At 38.8% G+C, this 22,591-nt stretch overlaps 2 protein-coding genes across 2 annotated transcripts; both read left to right on the top strand.

Annotated features, from left to right (window-relative positions):
• Nucleotides 1–1,262: 1,262 nt before the first annotated feature.
• LOC111665183 (uncharacterized) lies at nt 1,263–5,389 on the top strand. The gene is made up of 7 exons (XM_023420092.2): nt 1,263–1,537; nt 1,631–1,775; nt 2,059–2,172; nt 2,297–2,441; nt 4,631–4,779; nt 4,878–5,011; nt 5,123–5,389. The coding sequence occupies exons 1-7, from the start codon at nt 1,432–1,434 to the stop codon at nt 5,269–5,271; spliced, it is 942 nt and encodes a 313-aa protein (XP_023275860.1). The 5' UTR covers nt 1,263–1,431; the 3' UTR covers nt 5,272–5,389.
• A 515-nt stretch (nt 5,390–5,904) lies between these two features.
• On the top strand, nt 5,905–8,551 carry LOC111665154 (uncharacterized). The gene is made up of 7 exons (XM_023420032.2): nt 5,905–6,380; nt 6,969–7,113; nt 7,343–7,456; nt 7,568–7,712; nt 7,804–7,952; nt 8,067–8,206; nt 8,299–8,551. Exons 1-7 carry the CDS (start codon nt 6,236–6,238, stop codon nt 8,466–8,468), a joined length of 1,008 nt encoding a protein of 335 aa, XP_023275800.1. The 5' UTR covers nt 5,905–6,235; the 3' UTR covers nt 8,469–8,551.
• The last annotated feature ends 14,040 nt before the right edge of the window (nt 8,552–22,591 follow it).

Below are 22,591 nucleotides of genomic sequence, written 5' to 3'. Positions count from 1 at the left end.
TGCACACACAACACCTGAAGTGACTGCATTATAGTGTGTTATAGTCAATTACATACAGCAATACAGAACTAAAGTTTTAGCAACTACACTTTCCTTAAACCCAAAAATGCAGACATAAACAGTAAAAGAATGTTTATAGTTCCTAAGTAATGGAAACACTATTCTTTAATATATATTTAAATCAGCTGGAGAAAAAAAAAAATCTTTTCTACTGGTATTTTTCAAGTTTGATACAAATCGAGTTTACACCGGTGCACACTGGCTCCAGGAAACAGTGTCCATACTCTTAAGGCTGACGCTGGCAAAAACTACCTGCAAGATGAAACGAAAGCATTACAACCTTAAATAGTGTTACAAACTCACTTGAGTACTGTGTGACAACCATTCGCTTGCTTTAAGCAGTACAAGTGGTGACTGACTGAATGAAGTTTTCCCCTCTGCATTTACTGTAACTGTGTGAATTGCTGCTGAGACCAGTCGGTACTACAAACCCATAGAAACCACGACAGTTGACCCAACTTGGCTGCTGCTGATGCCAACTCTTGTAAAATACTCGCTGCCCTCTGCACTTCCTTTAGCCTGGAGAATACTAGAGAGACTACTTGGGAGCGTCAGGGCTTGCCAGATTCATTCATGTAACATGGTCAGGCCATAGACTTCTTATATCTGCTCGTGTCATACAACACAAATACAAGTTGATAGAGTAGATAGAGATAGAGTTTTGCTTATTTACTGTAAAAATACACTTGAGCATCAATATAATTATCAGAGAAAGTTATGTAACTTATGAGTAAGTAACAGATTTATTTAGCCTCTAAGGCGGGCAACACACCATACTTAAAACTTTAAACAGGCCTACTTTAAAGGTGCACACCTGGTGTATACCGAGGGAAAATGACACTCGAACATCCTGGCACTAGCTCAAACTAAACACGAGCAGAGGGGACTGCAAATTTTATTCAAGGATGGTTTCTTCTCAGTGCATCTATAATTAAGGCTCGTCTCGGAGGATCCAGTCCACCCTGCTGAGTAAGTAAAGGTTTTGCTTTCACACTCTTTTAATTATGTCCTGATTTTCTTTTTTTACACCCTGGTCTTTACTCTTTACCCTGTTTTTAACAACTAAACAACCGATTGTTTATGACAGAGGAAGATAACAGATGCTCAGTGCAGGGTCATAAAAAAGGTTGACACAATATATAATATATCCTGCCAGGACAGGTTACGATAGGTGCTGTCATTACTTATTTGAGACCTGCAGACACTGGACTAGCTTTGTTGTGAGAGAGACTGACAACACAGGCACATAGATATGTATTTTCAAGCATAGATTCAGTTTTCTTATGTAAGGAGAAAATATTGTTTTGTTGGCATTGTTCCCTTTTTGTCTAGTTGTATCTTCTTGCGGACTTTTACCCTCGGACCATCACCATGGTAAACCACGACCCAGCCCGAGTTGTGCTCATGTTTCTTGGATTACTTACGTTTTTAGCCGCGATCACATTAAACTCTCTGTCAGGATTCGGTGCTAAATCAGGTGAATATTTGTCAGATAAACTGAATCAGTTTAAGGTTGTGTAAAGTATGGTATGTATAAAATATATAATAAAATGTGATTATCTTGGTTCAGGTATTTTCCAGCAGAGCACAGAAGATGTGACACTCAAGTATTCAACACCCTTAACTCCTGCAGAATGGGCTCTGTTTGTCTGGGATTTCACATATCTTTGGGTTTTTGCCATGTTTATATACTTTTTAATGGGACTCTGTAGAAGGTAGGCTTCTGCATCATTTTCACACATAATTTACCAACAATGGTTATGCTAAATGGCTGCATCACACCGCAGAACTGTCTTTTGTATTATTGCATGTGGCAAATCACTCTTCTATATATCCTCACCCCACCTATTCCAGAGGCACCAGCCTTCCTCTGTGCAGTCATTTTCTCTTTATATGTTGCAGATTGCTCTGACATTGCGATTATTTCCCCAAAGGCCCAGTTTGTTTGCTGTGGTGTATTTGCCCTCCCTCTAACAACAGTATCCTCCTTCCCCGCAGGACTGCTTATGACTGGATGTACACCACGCCTGCAGTGTTACCCTATGGATTTCATGTCGCCATTATCATCAAAACATGCTTGAACATTACATGGCTGTTTTTGTTTGACAGAGAGTAAGTGTGTAAGTTCAGGTCGTCCACCGACACGTTCCTCTATTTCTAAAAAGCTTCTTTTTTTTTCTTTTTTTATGCTGTCGTTCACAATAATTTAAATGTTTGTTTTTCCATGTGTCTACAGGTTGTTGCTACCATTGCTGATAATATCAGCACTAATGACGCTCACCAATTACATTATCCTCCTTTTCTCCTGTCATGGACTGAAGATCTATGGAGCCTGGTTGAACAAATATCACAAGGCAGACCTCTGGCTTTTCAGAATATTGGTAAAACTATATCATAGCCCTTTTCTGTTTATCATTTCTCGATGAAATATATATTTGGGTTTTTTTTGGGGGTCATAACATGTAAACAGGGAAGGAAAGAGGCTGAATGTCAGCCAGACAATCAGATGTCTTTGACTTACAGAAACAGTCAGAAATTCACACATTTAGCAAACAAAGGTGCTCTTTGGAGTGAAGGGCAACTCAAATGGAAAAAGACAGAAATCTAAGATACTCTGAGTTTGAGTACTGTAAAGATTAAAATGTCATTTTATGTGGAAGTGTAGGGTAAATTTTAACCTTTATTGTACTTGAACATTAACTTTGTCAGTTGCTTTCATTTTCTTCTCGCTGCATTTGGAAACAACATGTTATTCTTATTGCTATGGAAAACATAATCCATATTTTCAGGCATAACACGATCTGTGTGGTGTATACATAATAAGCCGCTTTATAGGAAGCTGTAATTGCAGCTTCCTATTGCAGCGACTATCAGCATTGTCCACTGAAAACCATGTATCTCCAGATTTGGTGATTTTGCAATTTTCAGAGAGGTTTTCCATTACGGGTTGAAAACATTGTCCTACTTCTTAACCTAAACAATCCAATTAAAGAACCATCAGAAAAATGCACTGACATAAAGCTGAAAACAGCTGTTTTTCTTACCTCATTAAAGTTGACATTTTGGAAATACATTGTTTTTATAGGTCATGTTGTGATACACATAATAACCAAGGAAGTGTCATAGTCTGAAGTCAACCTTTCCTTATTTCATCTCCTATAAAACTTTGTATTTAAAGGAATGGTTGGGTATTTTGGAGAATACAGTCATTTGCTTTCTTATCTAGAGTTAGATGAAAAGATTGATAAAGCTGATGTTTGAGGGGATAGAGAGCCACAGAGTCCAACATAGAGGAAGCTATTGAAGCTTATCACTCTCTAAAATGACACTACATCATGTGAGGAAACACTTCGGCTTGGTTGGGCAAGGCACTGCGTAGGCCAATCATGTAAGTGGATGATCATGCCGAATACACCCAAGGGAAGAAGTCTCTTGTTTACCACGAAGCACTGTTGCGTTTAACTGTTGGAAACTTAGAAAACTGTGAACATGGAGGAGAAACTCATTGCCGCCACGATGACTTCTTCAGAGTTATACAACCCTGCCATGGAGGAGTGCAGACGTATACAGTAGATCGCTTCTTTCGACTTCTCTGTATCCACTTCTTTGTATGTTTCACTTGTATTCACGCTCAAACTTGGCCCTGTATAGTAGTTCTAAACACACGCCCGTGTGAGGCCCCCATCGACGTGGAGTCAATGGTATAATTTGAATATTCAAATTCGAATATACTATGTGAACTTATTCAACTTAATAGGGAAGGAAAAGGAGAGAGAAAATAGAAGTTCTGGGTGCTATTCTCTTGCCACCCATTTCCCCTGGACGAGCATTTCCCCTGTTCTCAGTCTTCATGCTAAACCAAGCCGACCATCTCCTGGCTGCAGCTTCATATTTACTACACAGACATGAAAGAAGTAATGATCTTCTCATCTAACTATAAGCAAGAAAAAGCAAATGTGTTTTTCGGAAAATGTCAAACTATTCCTTTAAAGTCGCATTTTATTACAGCTTCCCATTCATGAAGTCCCACTGCACATGGCTGATAAAAGAAGCCAGCCGCTGGTTCCAAAGCTGCTGGCTGCTCCATCACCCATATCTAAAGAGTGAATCCTCACCAAAGTGCTCAGTCCCACTGGCTCTGCAGAGTCTGTGCACCAGGCAACTGTGGTCTGAGATTAGGAGGCTAGAAGCACCCAAGTTAGGCCATAGCAAACCTTGAGATTGGTTTCCAGTCCCTCCTTGCCTTGCACTTCACTTAAAGAAGAGGTGATAGATATGGTCACGTGACACACCGGCATCCTGTGCGGTAGACTGTATTTGAAGCTTACAGAGAATCTGCCAAAAGCTGAAGGATTAACGCTGCCAGACGCCACAGAAGCCGTTCACGGCTTTAAAATGGGCTGCTTGTAGAGCTGAAACAATAGGTCCACCGCCATTTTTCACTATTGTCTGAGATTCTATAGACTAACCAATTTATCAAAAAAAAATTGAAATGATTGTTCATTTCAGGCCTAGAATTTGCACTTCAACCATTCAAGCTTTAACATCTTCTTCCATTGTGTTGAATCAGGTGCAGAATGGAGTAGCAGTGTACGCAACATGGGGGACCCTCTCCACTCTGCTGAGCCTGACGATTTACTTACAGTATCAGACAGAAACATCGAGATGTGACTGTGGAATGCTTTCACTGCTGCTGCTTCTGATGGTGCTGTTAATGTGGTGAGCCTGACTCCCTGCTGTGTTATGTTGTTTAGCTGGTGGGTGTTTATGTCTTCCCCTGGGCAGAGGAACCCAAATCTTTTGTCTTTGTCTCCCAGGTTTCTGCTCGAGAACTTCTACCTCGATGAGCATGTGCGTTATATTGTGACCATCTACCCTGTGGTAATCCTGTGGTTGGCAGGCGCCCTGAGCAACTCTGGCTCTACTGAAAGTTACATTTACATCTTTGAAGGTACTGTCTGACACCTGAACTGAGGGAAATGAGCACCTTTCTGTTTTCTTCTTGGTGATTAATTGAATTTCTCTGTTCAAAATTATATCTGATCTCTTCCTTCCTCTTCAGCTGTGATCCTGGCCATTTCCTGCATCATAATTGTGGCTCGCATTGCTCTGATCGCATGGAAGCACAACAAACGACCACTTTACAAAGACAATGGACTCAATATGTCACCGGTAGAAATTGCCTTGACACAAAGGAAACTCTTTCTTTGAACGTTTGCTTAGAATGATGTTGTATTTTCCGTATTTTTCTGGATGGAAATGTCAGTTGATTTAAAATTTAAAATGGTTATACTACAACAAATACAATTAATGCGTAAATACTGAAAAATTTTGCATTAGTCTTTACATAAAACAAAATGAACAAATGTAAAAAAATAAATAATAATGTATAATTTCTTGATAAATTTTTCAAAGGAATTTTAAAATCTAAACGTTGTCTTTTTCTCTGCAGAACAAAATGAAATTACACTAAGGAAATGGTGGGTTATTAAGAGTGCTAGGAAAGAATTTAATCAGGGATCTAATAGAATAAAGAATTCCAGGCACAAAGATATTACAATTGTACTTAATAACTGTAAAGCCAAATAATGGCCAAAGGCGTAGACATAAATAAGATCACAAAAATGCATATGATAGTAATGTACGGTAAGGCTGACATTAATTATGACTAAGACAGAAATTTTAAAAATTAATCTGAAGAATATTATATCTTCTTGTGTAATTGGATTTACATCAATATTTGTAAATTTACTTGGAGCACATTTAATTAAGAAAATACACATTTAGGCAATTGAACCTTTCGCTAAGAAAGAATAACTTCAAAGAGAAACAACATATTTAAAGCTGATACTAACAATTTCTTTAATAGCCAATTAATTGTAATAAAACTGCATTCAGTTTGGTAGTTTTGCCTAATGACAAGTACAAAGACACGACGTTTGCAATCATATAAAATATGGAGAGGCAGTTGATTGACTTTTGAATCTTACCAGAATTCACTCCTCTCTCTCTCACACACTCTCACACACACACACACACACTAGATGGCGGAGATTAGAGGGCATTACATGTGTAATCAAAGAGATAAAATTGAGCAATTCAGCAATGCAAAGTCCAAAATATAAGATTGTGGTGAAAAATATTGTGTCTCACAGCAGTCTGAGCTGTAGACACTATGGAGAGGCCCAAGATGTTTCTCCTCTCAGTGAGAAAGAGTGACCATGTAGTGATACATGCTTGGAGCATTTCCCTGGCTGTCATCAGTCAGGTGATCTCAGACATCTTCTTTAGCCTGGCAAAGGACAGCAGCGTGCCCAACGGTGAGTGACTCGACTTCTACAGAATATTTCAATCATGTTGTCAGACCAAAAAGTCATATTCAGAGCTTGAGAGGACTGAATTTGATGGTTTTCATAAGCTGGTCTTGTCCACGTGGTGATATGTTACTGTGTGTAGTCAAAAGAAAAGTACTTTTAAATCTTAAAGTAATGAGTGTTTAACTCACAATAAATGACACATACATATATTTTTCAGCTTTAATTGCTGCATATTTGGTTGTGAATAGTTATTGTTATAGAGAAATACTTTTTTGACAGCAAGAATATATTAAATACATCAGAATCATAAATAAGAACATTTTTGCTGTGCACATCTTACTGACGACCTTTGCCCTGCCAGTCATTTGATCCTGGATGGAAGCCAATTAAACTAACAAGGCCATATAACAAGCTTCTGCACTTGCAATATAGACTGGTAGTCTGTCACATAAAATGTCAAGTGTATACTTGCTGTGAACAAATCAAAACACTGATTATAGATGTCACCCAATTAATATCCCAGTTAAAATGTGTCACTGTCCGGAAGCTTCTCATAAATCCAAACCGAGGATCAGCTGTTTTCTTCTTCAGCTCTGTTTCAGACCTCATTCAGGAATGTGTCTGAGACCTTCTCCCTGGAGGTGACTATGGACTGGTGGTCGGAAAGTTACTGGATTATGATTGACTTTTGGTCGAAGGCTTGGCTTGTGGAGGCAGTGGTCAGCCTTTTTAAAAGGTACCAAAGATTTCGTCTTTAAAACGTAATACAATACCAGAAAAATGGTTTACCAGCAAACGCTTAAATACAACAGAATGGTAACTAATATATCTGTTTAGAGTGCAACCAAACAAAGTCATGTAGGTATGCGCAGCAAGGCAATTTGAATCTAAGGTATGGCGGACTCCGCCACTAAAACAATTACATAATGTGATTACAGTTAATACTTTTACTGCTCCATCTGTAGAAATGTCCTCGGTCCGCAGTCTTGCAATCCGGAAATCCACCCACCAGTATTTTATCTGATGTGGACTGTCATTAATGTTGCAAGAATATGCAGCATGCTTCTATGGGACAGCCAGTAAGTTATGCACAATGTTGTTTTATCCGGTAGCACACACAACTGCAGCAACATTGACTCTCACAAAGAAATACGTCCATAAGCATTTAAAGCTGCTGTTGTTTTCCACAGCAATATATATGGAGCTGTCTTACTCAGATGGATTCTACCAGCCCTCAGCTTCTACATGCTCTACATGTCCTACTCTAACCTCAGCAAGCACAAAGCCTGGCTAGCCGTCAACAACCCCAGTGTGATTTCGTGGACACGATACCTGGTGAGGTCAAATTTACCATTTCACCATCATCAGTTGTGTGAATTTAGAGATATCTCTACATGAACACATGTGATTTATTCATTTGTGGCAGACCCAGAACGGATTGGCAGTGTTTGCCTGGTGGTCTCTCTTGAACGCTGTGGTCGGTTTTGGTATTGTGCTTAAGTACAAAGCTGGTGTACCGGACCCACTGGTCAGCACCATCGTGCTCGCCATCATCTCCTTGTGCACTTTAACCTGGTAAGAGCAGAAACCCTGGAGATTTAAAGGCATGTCTAATATTTGATTTTGTGTTTTGGTTGTAAAGCAGAATTATGGACAGAAATGACTGAAAACACATTTTGCGCCCCTCAGGTTCATCCTGCAGAGCTTCCTGTTAACCAAGCACTTGCGCTATACCTTCGGCGTTTACACCATTCTCATTCTGGGCCTGGGTGCAATGTTTACCAGAAGCTATCGTGCCCATGACTTCACTGCAAACACAGTCTATTGCGGTAAGATCCTAAAAGAGAGTGGTGAATGCATATTTATCAGTCACATTTGTATTTTTATTGTCGACATTTACCCTGACTTTCATGATCTTTAGGGTTTTTTATGCTCATGATGACCATCATGAGTCTGATCCATTTGATCTCTTCATGTTTGTATACGGAGGAGTCAAGCAAACCTCTTGCTATGGAGCCCTATCTGAACTTTGAGGGCTGTGTGACAGTGTGCCAACCAGAGGGGAAGATCAAGCAAAAACTTCACAACTGACATCACCATGAAAGCTTTCTGCAAAATCTGTTTTCATTTGGTGAAAAAACACAATAAAGAAAACCCAACTTGTGTATTATTCATTTCACAGTCACAATATCTGACCATTTATCCATGGGTCTAACTTAAATGTGAAAACAGTTATCATTTGCAAAGTGTGCACTTTACATTAATGACCCAAAGGGGGCAGCAAATACTCACTTCACACTGAGAACGTGACATGACAGAGAAATCTGCTGTACCAGAAGGTGGCACAGTGGTTCATAGCTTTTATATGGAAAATCTGACATAAAAATCATTTTATATTGAAAATCTCTTTAATGAAATTATTGAGCAGAATCTTCAAAACTGATTTTCATAAATTCCAAATCAACCCAAAACATTTTAACAAATATTATCCAAATACTATTTGTGTGTTTTTGAGGCCACATTTGATCAGTCTTTCTTCAAAAAAAGAAAATCCTGATGCACACTTTAAAAACTCTTAACATAAGCTGTACCAGGATAAGGTTACAGAAAACAGTAAACATCATAGCTGGGTTTCTTACTCAAAATAATGACATTTTCTAAATTGGTGGACAAAAAAAGTTGACAGTGAGAGACCCTCTCTGGGTCTCTCTGCCATGATGCCGCAGAGATTGTCACACATGCTTCAGTTTATAAGTGCCCTCTTTCTTGATGCGGCTTAAAGAATGGAATATCAAACATGCCCATTGGCTGTGGGGAAGAGCCGCACGACCTTTGATGAGGACGCCGGGCTGAATGGAACCAAACATCAGATGAAAGCAGCGGAGGAAAAAAAAAGACAATAGGGATACAATTAATGTGTCCATGGATGGACATGCTGACCACACAGCTGAGCAAACTGCTCTCCGTTTGTGGCAGGGTTTTGTTTGGTGGGGCCATAAATAAATTAAATGCTAAAAGCTTACTGGCTGGTTATCTCCACATATTCAGAAACACTATTTCCTTAAGACATTTCCTTGATTAGTTGAACTGAGAATTACCAATTAGTTTGAAACAAACTACTTAGAAACCATCATTTTCTTTTTCCCGGCTGTTGGTGAAGTGTTACTTTGGTGTTTGCAGACAAACATTAGATTGCAAAAGTGCCTTCTGTGGTGGGTGGATGTCTGCGACCCTGATCATAAACTCACATTTGACTGCCTCATTTGGAGAAAATTCTGCAAAATCTCCAGCCTCATAATGCAGAACTGATTTGCCTTCAGGGTCATCGCCGAAAGAGGCCAAGTTAGAGCACATATGAGTGGAAATTCACTAATTACAAATCCGATCACTGTAATTTAGTCTTGTGTATGTTGAGTATGTTTGAGTTAAGTAATTCAGCTTCTATAAACATCAATCTTGATGGAATGTTACACTCTACTCCGCTTGGAAATGCAGGAATCACTGAGCTGTGGCTCAATCAGGAAGATTTTCAGTTTACGTTTAATCTAAACGTTTTTGCCATCATAAGGAAATCTGTTCGAGTTTTGCTATAAATAGAGCAGAAATGATAATCAGTTAGTTGACTGACAGAATTGATTAGCAGCTATTCTAATAATCAAATAATCATTTAAGTAATTTTTAAAGCAGTTTTTCCAGTTTTTGAAACGGGAATATTTTTTTGGTTTTCTTTGTCTTCTATGATAATAAATTGAATATCTTTGGGCTTTGAACTGATTCAAAGGCAAAAGAAGACATTTCAAGATGTCACCATGGGCTCTGATATTGTTATTTTGTGACAATTTACAAACCGAAGCCCGAGCTAGAAGAATTTATCATCACCACTTTGGAGATACTGTATTAAAAGAGAGGACAGTGGTGAATTGGAGGAGCAGAGTCATAAAAAGTCTTAATTCAGAGCTGGATAGTCTAGCGGTCTTTTCACCTCTGACAACATAATGCAGCAGCTTAGTTGGTTAAAAATAGCAATGGCTTTTTACCAAATTAGGCCCAGTTTTCTTACAACACAACAGCAAAAATTTCTTAGGCAAGAGCAGAAAATGAGATTCCCTCATACCATTTACTAGCCTGTATCAGATTACACAGGTCCAATCAAATTTTCTTTTGAACTTAATTTCTATTATTCCCTCCCCGCCAAAAACAAATTGCTCAATTTTTTTTTCTAAACACCTACACGTGTTCAAAGTAATTTAAAGATATCAGGTGATGCTGCACTGTTGAAAGTAGCTGCAAAGTCCATTAAATTGCTTCATGGATGTGACTCCTGCACATATTGCACTGTGGTGTTATCACATCATTCCTCTAGAGTGCTAAGGCCGAATCCTCCCTGGAATAAAGCACTTGGGAGAAACGGCAGACGTGAAGGAGGAAATGGAGGTGTTTTACCGTCTGGCAGCCTTGTAATTGTTTCTATACTCTCCAAAGACTTTTTCCTCCATAAGAGAAATAACCTAGATATGCAAATGCGCATTCCCCCAATTAATTTAATTCATATAATTATGCAGAGAAAAGGAGATTGGGTTGGAAAAGAAGTCTTACCTTGTGCCAATTTGTCCTCCCACTCAAGCCCCCTCACTCTGCAGGGTACAGCTAAATTAGCTTGGAATTTTGAGGCATGCTCGGCTACCCAGATGAGCATCAATTATCTGTAACATTTTAATGAGTGGTCTTCAGCCTATTGGAAACAACAAACAGTGAGTTGGTGGTAGTAATCAAGGTGACTTAATACGTAAGCATGACCTTATGACCCCCTTTTTGGTGCTTTTTAATGTTTTAATTTAAAATAGAGCTTTACATTGCCCTTTACTGTATGTTCAAGCAAATTTCACTGTGCTCCCATGTGAGCTCTGCTTAGGTTTTCTTAGCAGGATTTAAGCCTCATATGCTACACTGAAAGACCGTCTGTTAAGACTGTTATCATGAAAACTCCTATTTAATTTGTGAAATCATTCAGGATTAATGGATCCTTAATTTAGTAGTAGTATAGTTTCACTCTATTTGGGAATGTCTTTGTTTTAGGTTTTTTCTTTTTATTTAGAATAGATTTTCCCAGTTTACAGGATTTGTTAGATATAGTATAAAATGACGAGAAAGTAAATTATTAAAAGAAACAATGTATTTGAAATCGGAGCTACAACCAGAAATTAAGACATTTTCTAACCAACTTTGTCTTATATGACTTGTTTCTTATCTAATCCACTCAAGAGAGTGAGTGGTTTCATTCCTAAATAAACTATATTGCTATAGTTTTTTATAACTCTAATTTTATGTTTAAGTGATCCAACAGATTACCATATTTATTATTATGTACAATTTACATAATAGATTTACTTATTTTTAGATTTACTTACCAAGTTTCAGGTGTCTCACTGCTTTCATTACAGTAAGCACAGTATATGTTGGACCTGTACCAATTCTCCAATGAACAAGTTTTGAATAATGAATTTCTGTTCTACTGGTTCAACATGTTAAACAGCTGATAGAGCAACAGCAGCAACAACAACAACAACAACAGCAACAATATGTTGAAGTCTGACATACTGGCTTAAACTGGAAGCAAACAAACTTCAACAACCCTCAAATAATACAAAAGTGGCACAGTGATGCCAATTAGCCTGGTAAAACAATTAGAATATATGTAAATGCTTTGAATTAATTAATCCCATGACACAGTTACACTAATTAGCTAGTAATCCCCAACTCCTATTGCTCCATATTTAAGACAAACCCACTCAGTCCAGATATGGGGACAGCAGACGCCAAAGAGTGAAATCTGTAGGAATAATTATTATTTTAAATGGATGATTTTTTAAAAACTAGATCTGACTAATTAGTCGTACTTTTCTGTCAGTACGGATGAGCAATGACAAATGTAGCTTTCTAGGACGCAGGCAAACCAACAAGGAACTTGTTGATGTTAATCAAAAGATAAAGACTTTAATTTACAGTTGAAATTAAGGGATCCATAATTAGAGTGAACACAGGTCTCTAGTAGTCTGTAAATGACTTTAAAAAGACAGATATATAATTCAGTGCAGCATGTTTAGAAGCAGTCTCAAGAGCGGAACAGCTGACAACTGGTGATTGTCATATGTCTACAGATGTTTTTCACATGTGTTTTCACACAAGGTGAACAAAGTAATTCTGCTTCTGCGATGTGAGAGAAGAAAAACAACACGGTCAGCCAGGGGTTTGTGAGGGCTAAGTTGATTGAATGTTGAAAGATGCATAAACAAAAGTGCCAGCTGGAAGAAAAAAAAAACTGAAGATGGCTTGTGCTTGAAACACTGCAAAATAAAACAAGAAAATTAGTATTTTGAGAGTGCAGCCTAGTTTCATATTTGATTCAGAAATATTGAAATTATGTCAAAATACAAGGAGTCTTCATGCATGGGTGTCACTGTTTAGTCAGCATCGCCTCGACTTCAGTTCATCATGAGCGCAGCAAACGTATCTTAAATTGCGTATTAAATGAAAGCAGCCATAATGACTGAATACCTAATTGAAAGGCTAACTGTGTCCCTCTGTGTCCAGTCTTTATGGTAAGCTAAGCGAAAGCTTCATATTTAGTGGACAGACTTGAGGGTGATATCAATCTTCTCATCTAGCCCTAAGCAAGAAAGCAAATAAGAGTAAACTAGTGCTTTAACTACAGATGGATCAAAACGTCTAGGCTACATTACGCATTCCTTATGAATATCACATTCACAAATATTCATGGCTTGGAGCAGACAATGCAATCTGATCAGCAGATGACCATCAGTACATACTGCTAAATGTTTCACCATCATAAACCACAAAACAAGAGGTTCAGATGTCCTAATTATGATGATACCACAGCAACCTGTCACATAAACCCATTAGTAAAATACTTCTCTATATGTTGCTGAGTTTCCTTTAAAGTCATTATTGCAGGGGAATAATTATCAAAATAGGCTTTAAGTAATACAATCATATTTACATCTCTTCACCCGATATGTAATATTATTCTCAACTAGAGACCCAAGCTTGCAATGAGCCTGTAAGCAACCCTTCAAAACAAATAACAATAACCTAGAGGGAAATATGCAGCGAAACAAATTCAGCCAATAACGCTGACAACACTCTGTAACATGAGTATTCATATTTCAGCACTTTGCAATTCATCAGTGTAAAGGCATCATAATTTCACATGCCAAAAAAAAACAACCAATGAAAAAGAAACTCAGCAAAAACAACAAATGAGACACAGTTATTAGCCTACCAGTGTAAACGAGGATGCCAGAAAAAGCTGAAGTTAGCTAAAACTTAGCATCCAGCATAGTACAATATCTAGGCCACAGATCATAAAGCATTTTAACTGCAAGAACCATAATGTTAATCACCTAAGCACAAAAACAAAACCCACAGTAGCATGTTAGCATAAATACCTAGCGCTTACCTTGTGAAGCTGACAGGAAAAACTCCACTACTGGCTTTAAGTGCACCCTGAAGGCAAAAAAAGCTCTGATAAACCAACTGTACGCTGCCAGCTCAGTACCAGACAGAATACAAACACAGTTAGCAACTAGCTGGTGAATAAAATGGAGAACTTAGCAGCTGTTAATTATGTCAGTGGAGACCAAAACAAAACTAAAGAAAGAGGGATTATTGAGCGTACATTCGCAGGTTGGGCTGAAACACGATGCTAATGTTGCTCCATGTCTGTTGGATTTGGGATGTGTTTATGCTGTTTGTTTCTGCAGCACACAAATCGCCCAAAAAAGCAAGTTTATTGACCTCTTGTGTTCATAGTGTTCATATCTATGCTGATGTCGATGCTGTTTGTTGTTAATAAATATCAGGATCATCAATATCATTATGCCATGGCTGTATTCACTCTTTGCCCACTGGGAGTTTTTGCTTGTCCAATGTGGCAGCGAAGCTAAAATAAACTTCATTTATTAAATCATGATGATAATTTTTCTAATGTGATTACATTTGTTATGCTCAATATATCTTAACATGTTAAAATCTAATTTCAATGTCAAGGAAAATACCAATACATGAGCAGAAGAATACAGTAAATAAGCAAATGTCATCTTGAAATAGTGCTGCAAGCTGTGTCAATGTGGCAGAGTGTCTAACTTAAAAATTCTATATTATGTTACATCAAATGAGCATAACAAAGGACTGAAGACTGGGTGATGCAACTGTAGACTTCCAGTCATTTCCAGGATCAAAAGCTCAGCTGCAATCCACAAGTTAGACTGAGGAAGATGACAGGCTCACCTTCCTAAATTAGATGTGTCACTGGTGACTTCACTTTAAGCAAACCAATGGGGCAAATCAACCGCAGACACAGAAAATAGGACAGTATACCCTTATTGTATGGCGTCTGGCAAGGGATCAGTTTCAAGTATCTGACTCATTGTACCCCAAAGGTCCAGGGTCTCTGATTGCAGCAAATTACACATTAAAGGGCCCTTCATACTGTTGCAGAAGTGCTCCCAACACACTAGCTGCTATCTGAGAAGATATGTGATACGTGGGGTGTGTGTAAGGGAGTGTGAGTTTCTGAGTGTGTGTGCGTGCGTGTGTGCGTGTGTGTGTGTGTGTGTGTGTGTGTGTGTGTGTGTGTGTGTGTGTGTGTGTAATTTATTTTTCACTGAGCAAGGTGAGAGGAGGATTGGAGGAAATAGGCCCAGGTGCCAGACACATGAAAAGGAGCGAAATCAACAGGCCTTGACAGTGAAGCTGAAACATGCGTGTGTTAGCCACTGAAAACACAGATGTTAACAAACAACCTAATAGTGTACATTTAAAGAGGTTCCTGACTGTAGTAGAGCAATATTAGATAACGTATTGTAATTCTAAGCCACACTTATTCACTGTTGCACATGAAAATGCTAATGTCATTTTAAAGAAATATGAAGCTTCAGCCTGTTTTACCTTGGCCGGTCCCTAGGAGCAGTAGACAGATGGTTCCTATGAGTTTCCTGGCATATGACCTTGAGTGCTTTATTAATTTCCTTATTTTTTTTAGGGCAATACCTCAGGCTATTCACCTAAAAGATGAGTCAGGGGATCACTTGAGGCATAAGATCTGAAATTAGACAATTTCCAGTTAAAAAGACTTCAACAGTTCATTAACTATTTCAATTATAAATTCTTGTTGAAGAATAATTAAATTAAAATGATCAAATTAGCTTTTGTTTTATGTGTAAGCTACTCTTTTCAATTATTCAAAGGATAGTAATTATTTAAGGTATTTAGTGACGGATTTGTTTTAACATTAAAAATGGAAATAACTGCATCCAGTTGTCTCTGCTAGATTTATGCTTAAATTCATTGACAGCATTTTAAAGTGATAAATGCAGAGGAGATTATTGTGCAGAATAATTCTATGGTGAGGTTGAGATGCTTTGAAGTGCCCAACACAAACTGGCATTTAACCGCTTGAATTAAAAAGCTGAGAGAATGACAAACCCATCTGGAACAATCAGATTCTCCCTCGAGAGTTTGAACTGGGAATTCATTTAGGATAAAAGACATGTGGATTCATGTTTTGACAGACATCTATAATGCCTGTCACACAGGGAGTGAAGTGACCAAAGATTCATAATGCATGCACTGACTCATTGTGTTTTTCGAAATGCTTTGCACTCAATGTGTCATCTTTGGAAAGGTGTGAATAAGACTGAATATATAATCTGCATCGTGGTCATTCAAATGCAAGAGGAAAGAGACAAGGAAATCCTTCCCTGCCTGATAAATCCACATATAAATTGACAGATCAGTACACACCATAAGGGAAAATAGCACTTTAAGAACATATTTACTCCGCTGAAAACAAATAGTAATAGCATCTCTCAGATTCACCCAGTCAGCTAACTTGTGTCAGGACTCATGAATAAATAAGTGCTGGAAGAAAAAGTGTTGTATACTGACATTGATGTTGACAGCAACACATCATATATCCTTGCAGTAACAATTTGACCATTTCTTCCTGTTAACTTTCAATCTGCCATCTGCTGCTGCTTGAAATGCTAGTAACATAGCAGTGTTTCCAGTTTTCAAGTTGACAGCACGACACAGGGTCAAAGCAATTTATCAAGATGATTGCTGTACAATATCGACACTTCTGGCCCTTATATTATGTGCAACAACTAAGAACCGGCTGAACAGTTCAGGGGAGATCACTAAGGTGGAATGACAAACTGTGTGCATCAACCACAACTTCAAGAGAGGAAATAAAGAAGATATTTGATTGAGAGGGGTGTGTGGTAAAAATCACAACTCACCAATTAAAGAAAGATGTGTAAGAATATGTGCTTGTTTGCTATTCATCCAGGGGTCCATAAAAAAATATTCATAGTGACAATTAAAATCATCACAGCTTACACACAAGTGACAATTACATTATGATAACTAGAATCTGCAATTTCTTCAGAAATTGCAGTGGGATTACTGGTTTCTGCTGTTCTAATTTAGTTTAGCTAAAACTTAATTGTATTGCTGCTTTGAATTTGTATGAAGAAGCAGTTGAATTAGTGTGAAGAGATGGGGGAAAAAAGGGGGAAAGGGATGAAGAATGCAAACTGTAGAGGAAGCAGTGAAAAAAAGTTTAAAATGTGAGTCATATTGTGGAGGTGAGTACAGAGAGAGAAACTGAGCTGCATTTCCTCGTGCATACCCTACACTCTAAATCCCAATTCACTCACTCGATTTAAAAGTTTATTAGAAACGGCCTGCACACAAAACTTGTTTACATGCATACCAACTATGGAGGCGGTGGAAATCATAAGGCAACGCTTGCCGCCCTGAACAATAGAACCAACCTCAACCCAGGCCGGATAGGCGGACTGCTGGCCCTCTGCCTAAACACCACCTATTTCCAGTACAGCAGCCAAAAGCATGGCAGTGCCATGGGCTCACCAGTATCTCCCATCATAGCAAACCTCTGCATGCAAGAAGTAGAAAGCAGGGACCTGAACTCTTTCAGAGGAACAGCACTGGGCCACTGGTTCAGATATATGAACGACACATGGGTCAAAATTAAAACCCAGGAAGTGCATGCCTTCATAGAACACATCAAGTTCACGCACACTGAAGACGACAGGAGCCTCCACATTGGAGTATACAGGAAACCCACCAACACAGACCAGTACCTACTAACTCTCACAAACCACTGGAACACAAACTAGGAGTTATCAGAACCCTGCAACACCGAGCTGATAACGTGCCAAAGGTAAAAATTCGAACATGGACTTAAGATAAGATGGGTGCCGGGGGAGGCAGCTAGCTTGGCCCCATCTCGGACCGGTGCTGAGCTGCAAGCTAGCTGCCGGAGGAGGGACTTATCCCCTGAGAGAAAAACATAACCGTGTGTACGACATTTCATGACAATCTATCCAGCAGTTGTCAAAGCAAGCATTTTGTTCAAAACCTCAAACATCTGCCTAGGTTCGAGGAGCAGTTTGCATTTAAAAACTCACAAGAGGAGATAAAATGACATTGAACAGATGACAGATTTATGGCTCCACAGACAATAATACAATTTACACAGCGCTGCAATTTGTACACAAACTACATGAAATAAAAATGTAAAGATAAAGCTCTTTCAAAATAGGAAAATAATAAACAAAATACAAAAATAGATCAGTCCCCTTCATATTGAAATCCACAACTCCAGCACTCCTATGAAATTATGGAGTCAGAAAAACAAGAGTTCAGTTTCTTTGTCCCTGTGCAGATGTGTGTGTTGGATGTTCTGTACCTGTGACTAGTACTACTACCTGGGCAGAGTTAATAGTGTGCATGCTTCCTTACCTGGGGTCCATGTGAATTAATCAAACTGGTCAGATGTCTTCTATGGACACACCATTTCCACGTTCATCCACAATCTCACAGGTTAGGCTCACCATCACAGATTCCTCACAGATTTTATCTGGTAAACAAAAACCAATCTACACAAATATTGCAGAATGATAAGTTACTCTGTTCTCTATGTCTGACATAAGACCTCAATGTGCAGTATAACCAATAACTAAGGATATACTTAATTTAACATGAAATGAATTACTCTTTATATGTGAATATTATATGTTTATGATTTTTTACACATCAAATTTTATGAATTAAATTATCACTATTAACCTTCCAACATACAACTCAGTTCAACAACAATACAACTGTACTACAACATTAAGAGTTATCTCCACTGACAAATGGCTGTAATGTAAATGGGATATGTACAATGGGCCTTTATTATTATATATTTTATTACTTTACTTCTATTACTTTACTTTATTATCATATATATATTTCATACAGCTTGGAGCTGTTCCACAACTCAAACCAGCAATTGGCGCTACGATACCCTCCTAACCGAGGGCCAACGGTTAGCGATAAGCACTTGCGATTAGCGTTAGCTTTCTTCTCAGAACATTAAAACAATTATACAAAACACACCAAAGTACACTGCAAACATTAGACAACAATTCTCATTAGCTCGACTGCTTTTTGTGAAAAGTATCTGAAATTAGACAGGAAATATATCGTGTATTATCTCTGATCACAGTTGCTAGCAACAGACTAGCAAAGAATGTGTGCTAAAACTCACCGGGATTTCAACACTAACAACTCGACAGAAGCTGTGTCCCTCAAGTTCACAGTCAGGATTCTAATAAAATGACAGCTTATTAGCGTTGACATATATAAATATTCAAGGGTTTTCTGTGGTGTTTCCTACCAAGTATTCTTTAGCTGATCTGTAGCACGTTCTCAAGCCGTTTCAGGAGGAGGTCACGAGGGAAAGTGAGGGGCTTTTCGGAAACAGCACATAGCGCTACCTACACTAGGTGTGCAGAGTGTATTGTGCTCCCACGGGAAACAACATGAAACCACCATGGCAACCACACTCCTAATCAATATATAGGGTTTTAGTACCCCCATGTATTATATATGGGTTACACATGGTTGCAAAATATGATTTTAAGAACCATGCAAGCTGTTCTGTACTACTTGCCATATCTTCAGATTACAGGTTCATGTTGCTGGACAGTAATTAAAATGGAATAAAACCAAGTTCTGAGTCTTTTTTATTGTCTAACTGTTTCTTAAGTCAAATATTTCAAACGCCTATTTCCCATTTTTAGTGTGTAACAAGGTACAATTACAAAATAATGCTTCCATTTCAGTATTAGCAAATTTCAGAGAAAAGTTTCAACTTATTATAAATTAATGCCTGTGCAAGACAGTAAGTTTTGCAATGGCAGGAACAAAATGTAATCCAAAAGAACAACACAACAGCATCAGTATTCACCACGGACGTGCACAAACATCTCTCTGAATCACAAAAATTATATTTTTCTACATCATTAGACTGCATGATATTGTCAGGTTGGAGAACACACTGTTGATGTACATGGTGTGGTGCAGTTATTGGAATGCATCCTGTACCCGAGGTCATTGTCACATTGAGTCAACCTTTAAAAAAAAATCTTTTTTGAGCACACACTAGTTGGGAACATTGATTTTTTTTTTTTGCTCCCTGTGTATTCTCGTCAAACAGGACCTCCACTCTCCTCCGTCTTCCCATTGAATCACTTCTTCTATTCCTTCATCCACTGGGCCAGTGCTGCTTGCCTCAGCACATCACAACCTAACACCTTGTCTGTCTGAACCTACTTCGCCCCAGCCAACTACTGACACACACTGATACTGTAATTAGGAGAGGGTGGTACAGCGCGAACAGATGTCATTAACTTTCAGGAAGGAGTGACAGTAGAGCTTGACAGCGTCAACCTTAAGAATTCAAGTTCAAACGTTTAGCCATTTATCTTCCACAGCACATTTAACCTGTTTCATTATTTATTGTCACCTTAGGACATCTTACACACAGGCTTTTCTACTGCATGTGAAATTATTAACATGAAAGTGTGTAAAAAAAATAAAATAAAATACTGAGCAGCTAATAAACAGCTCGATGCTACAATTACCAAAGTGGTGTGGAGCTGCACTTGGAAGCAAATGCACCAATGAAAGATTCAATAGATCATGATACTGCGTCATCAGAGCAGTCCAGGTTTTAAAACACATTTATACGTATGACTCACATGTGACATTGTTGGATCATATACAGCAAACAGAAAGTGACCTTATGTGAAACCCCATGTTTCTCTGTGTTTAACATTCAGTCACTCATTGCACAATTACTGCAGGCCAGACCCTAAGGCACATCACTGAATTTATGTGGCAGGTTTAGCACCAAAGTCCCTGATCCGAGACTGTATCCCATTTTTCTCTCTGGTCATTTTTCCAGCACCTACAACATCAAGTTGTATTTGCTGACAGTGTTAAATTCTGGTAGTAATAGGAATAATTGATGACTAGCTATTTATGGGGATGAGACCAGTCTGGAGGGACAAGGTCAGAGATGTGATTTACAGTAATGTGCAGAGAGAAAAAATACCCCTGAGAGCAGAGGGAGTGTGATGCTTGTCTTCAGTATGACCAAGGTGAGTCGTATCTGCTCGGAGCAGCACACAGTGTGATTTTTCCGGTGACAGACTTAAATACTATAAGCTTGATTAGTGTTCACACTTTTTCTTTTTTGTGAAGACAGAGACTATACTGCACGATATGAGCCCTCCCAGTGTTTTCATCTGAGCTTACTGCAGTGCACTTTCAGCTAAACAGCTGGAAGCACAAGTATGTCATCTGTTTTAATAGGGGCCGCTTTGCACTGACACTTTAAACAGGTTGCATTAGTGCCTTCATAGCCCTATAATTAGCAAGACACAATTTTGCAAAGCAGGTTATTCAGCAGTGACTGCAGAATTAACTGCTAAGCTGATTTGATTTTGTGCAGCAACATCACCTGTATGGAGGAGTTAATTGGGTGGGGGTGGGGGGGTAATTAGAGGGGTTGGGAAGGTGAAAGGAAAAGGGCACTACAGCTTCTCAAATATGTTTTTCCTCGAGCAGGTGATGATGTGATAAACTCCTAGTGTGCCTTAACATGCATGCAGCAGCATATGTCATGGTTACTAATTGAACCACACTCACTCTCTTTAAACAGGTGTTTCAAACAAATCCTGTGGATTAGGAAGAAGTGTTCACACAAGCAGCAATAAACACTTATTGTAACCTCCAAGGTTGCTGAGGTAAAAGAGGTGGCTGGTGACCAGTTACTGTAAAGCCACTGACTGTGACATTTACACTGCAGTAGCAGCTGAAACCCAAGTGCATGCAGTGTTTTAATATGGGACTTAATGCCGGCTGTGATGCAACAAATACAGGCTCTATTTTTTCTATGATGGTCCAACAACTTTTATATGTGTTTCCATTTATTATCAGTTACTGTAGTTTCTATGACACTAAACAGCCAGTTTATAGTCAGGGCACTGCCCTGTGCTGGTGCTGTGTTATATTATAGGACATAGCTGAATGTCAGTTACCTTCACAGTAACTGCCTGACATTATCAAGTCTGATAGGAAGCATAGATCTTTTTTTAGATCAGCCTCCCTGCTCTTCAGCTCCATGTCTGTTGCTAGAGAAGGTAATTATCAGTCATTAGCAAGATCATTTATTTTCAAAATGAAAACATCTTTAAAGCAGGTTGTTAATGGACAGATGGTTTGTTCTTGTTTGTTTCTTCCTGTAAGTGGAGTCTCATTGCAGGAGGCGACTATGATGGTTTAATTAAATGTATTGTCCAGGGAGATGTTCTCAGGACATAGTCACGGGACAAAGGAGATGTCCCACTGGATATTCCACATAGAACCCAATCGGAAGAAACTTGATTACAAGTTGCCAACAAATGAGATTTGAATTACTTTGCGGGAAATGTGGATTAATCTCAGTCGGCGGGAGATGGGAGAAATACCCGGGGAGTTTCATAGGTGGTCGCGTGGAAGCATCATCCATCATAAATCAGCAGGATACCTGTCTCCTCGTGCAGCCTCTGATCACTGCAGAGTAAGACTAATGGGAAAGGAGGGAACGTTTTCTGAGCAACACCGAGAGTGTGCGGAGACACAGGCATCGTCCTCTGCCACACCGCACGCCTCTGTAAAGAAAAAGCTGTTGCTCGCGGGAAGTGCACGCCAGAAAACAACACACGCACTCAAGTCTCCCACATGCCCAGAAAACGCAGCGTTTGCCAGTTCCCCCTTCCCGATCCAGTGCGTGG

Source organism: Seriola lalandi, unplaced genomic scaffold (genome assembly GCF_002814215.2).
Source record: "Seriola lalandi dorsalis isolate HSWRI2012SDOR001 ecotype SW California unplaced genomic scaffold, Sedor1 jcf7180002054616, whole genome shotgun sequence".
In the NCBI taxonomy this organism is placed as follows: domain Eukaryota; kingdom Metazoa; phylum Chordata; class Actinopteri; order Carangiformes; family Carangidae; genus Seriola; species Seriola lalandi.
The sequence above is the reverse complement of the archived record's forward strand: the minus strand, read 5'-3'. Positions and strand labels throughout refer to the sequence as shown.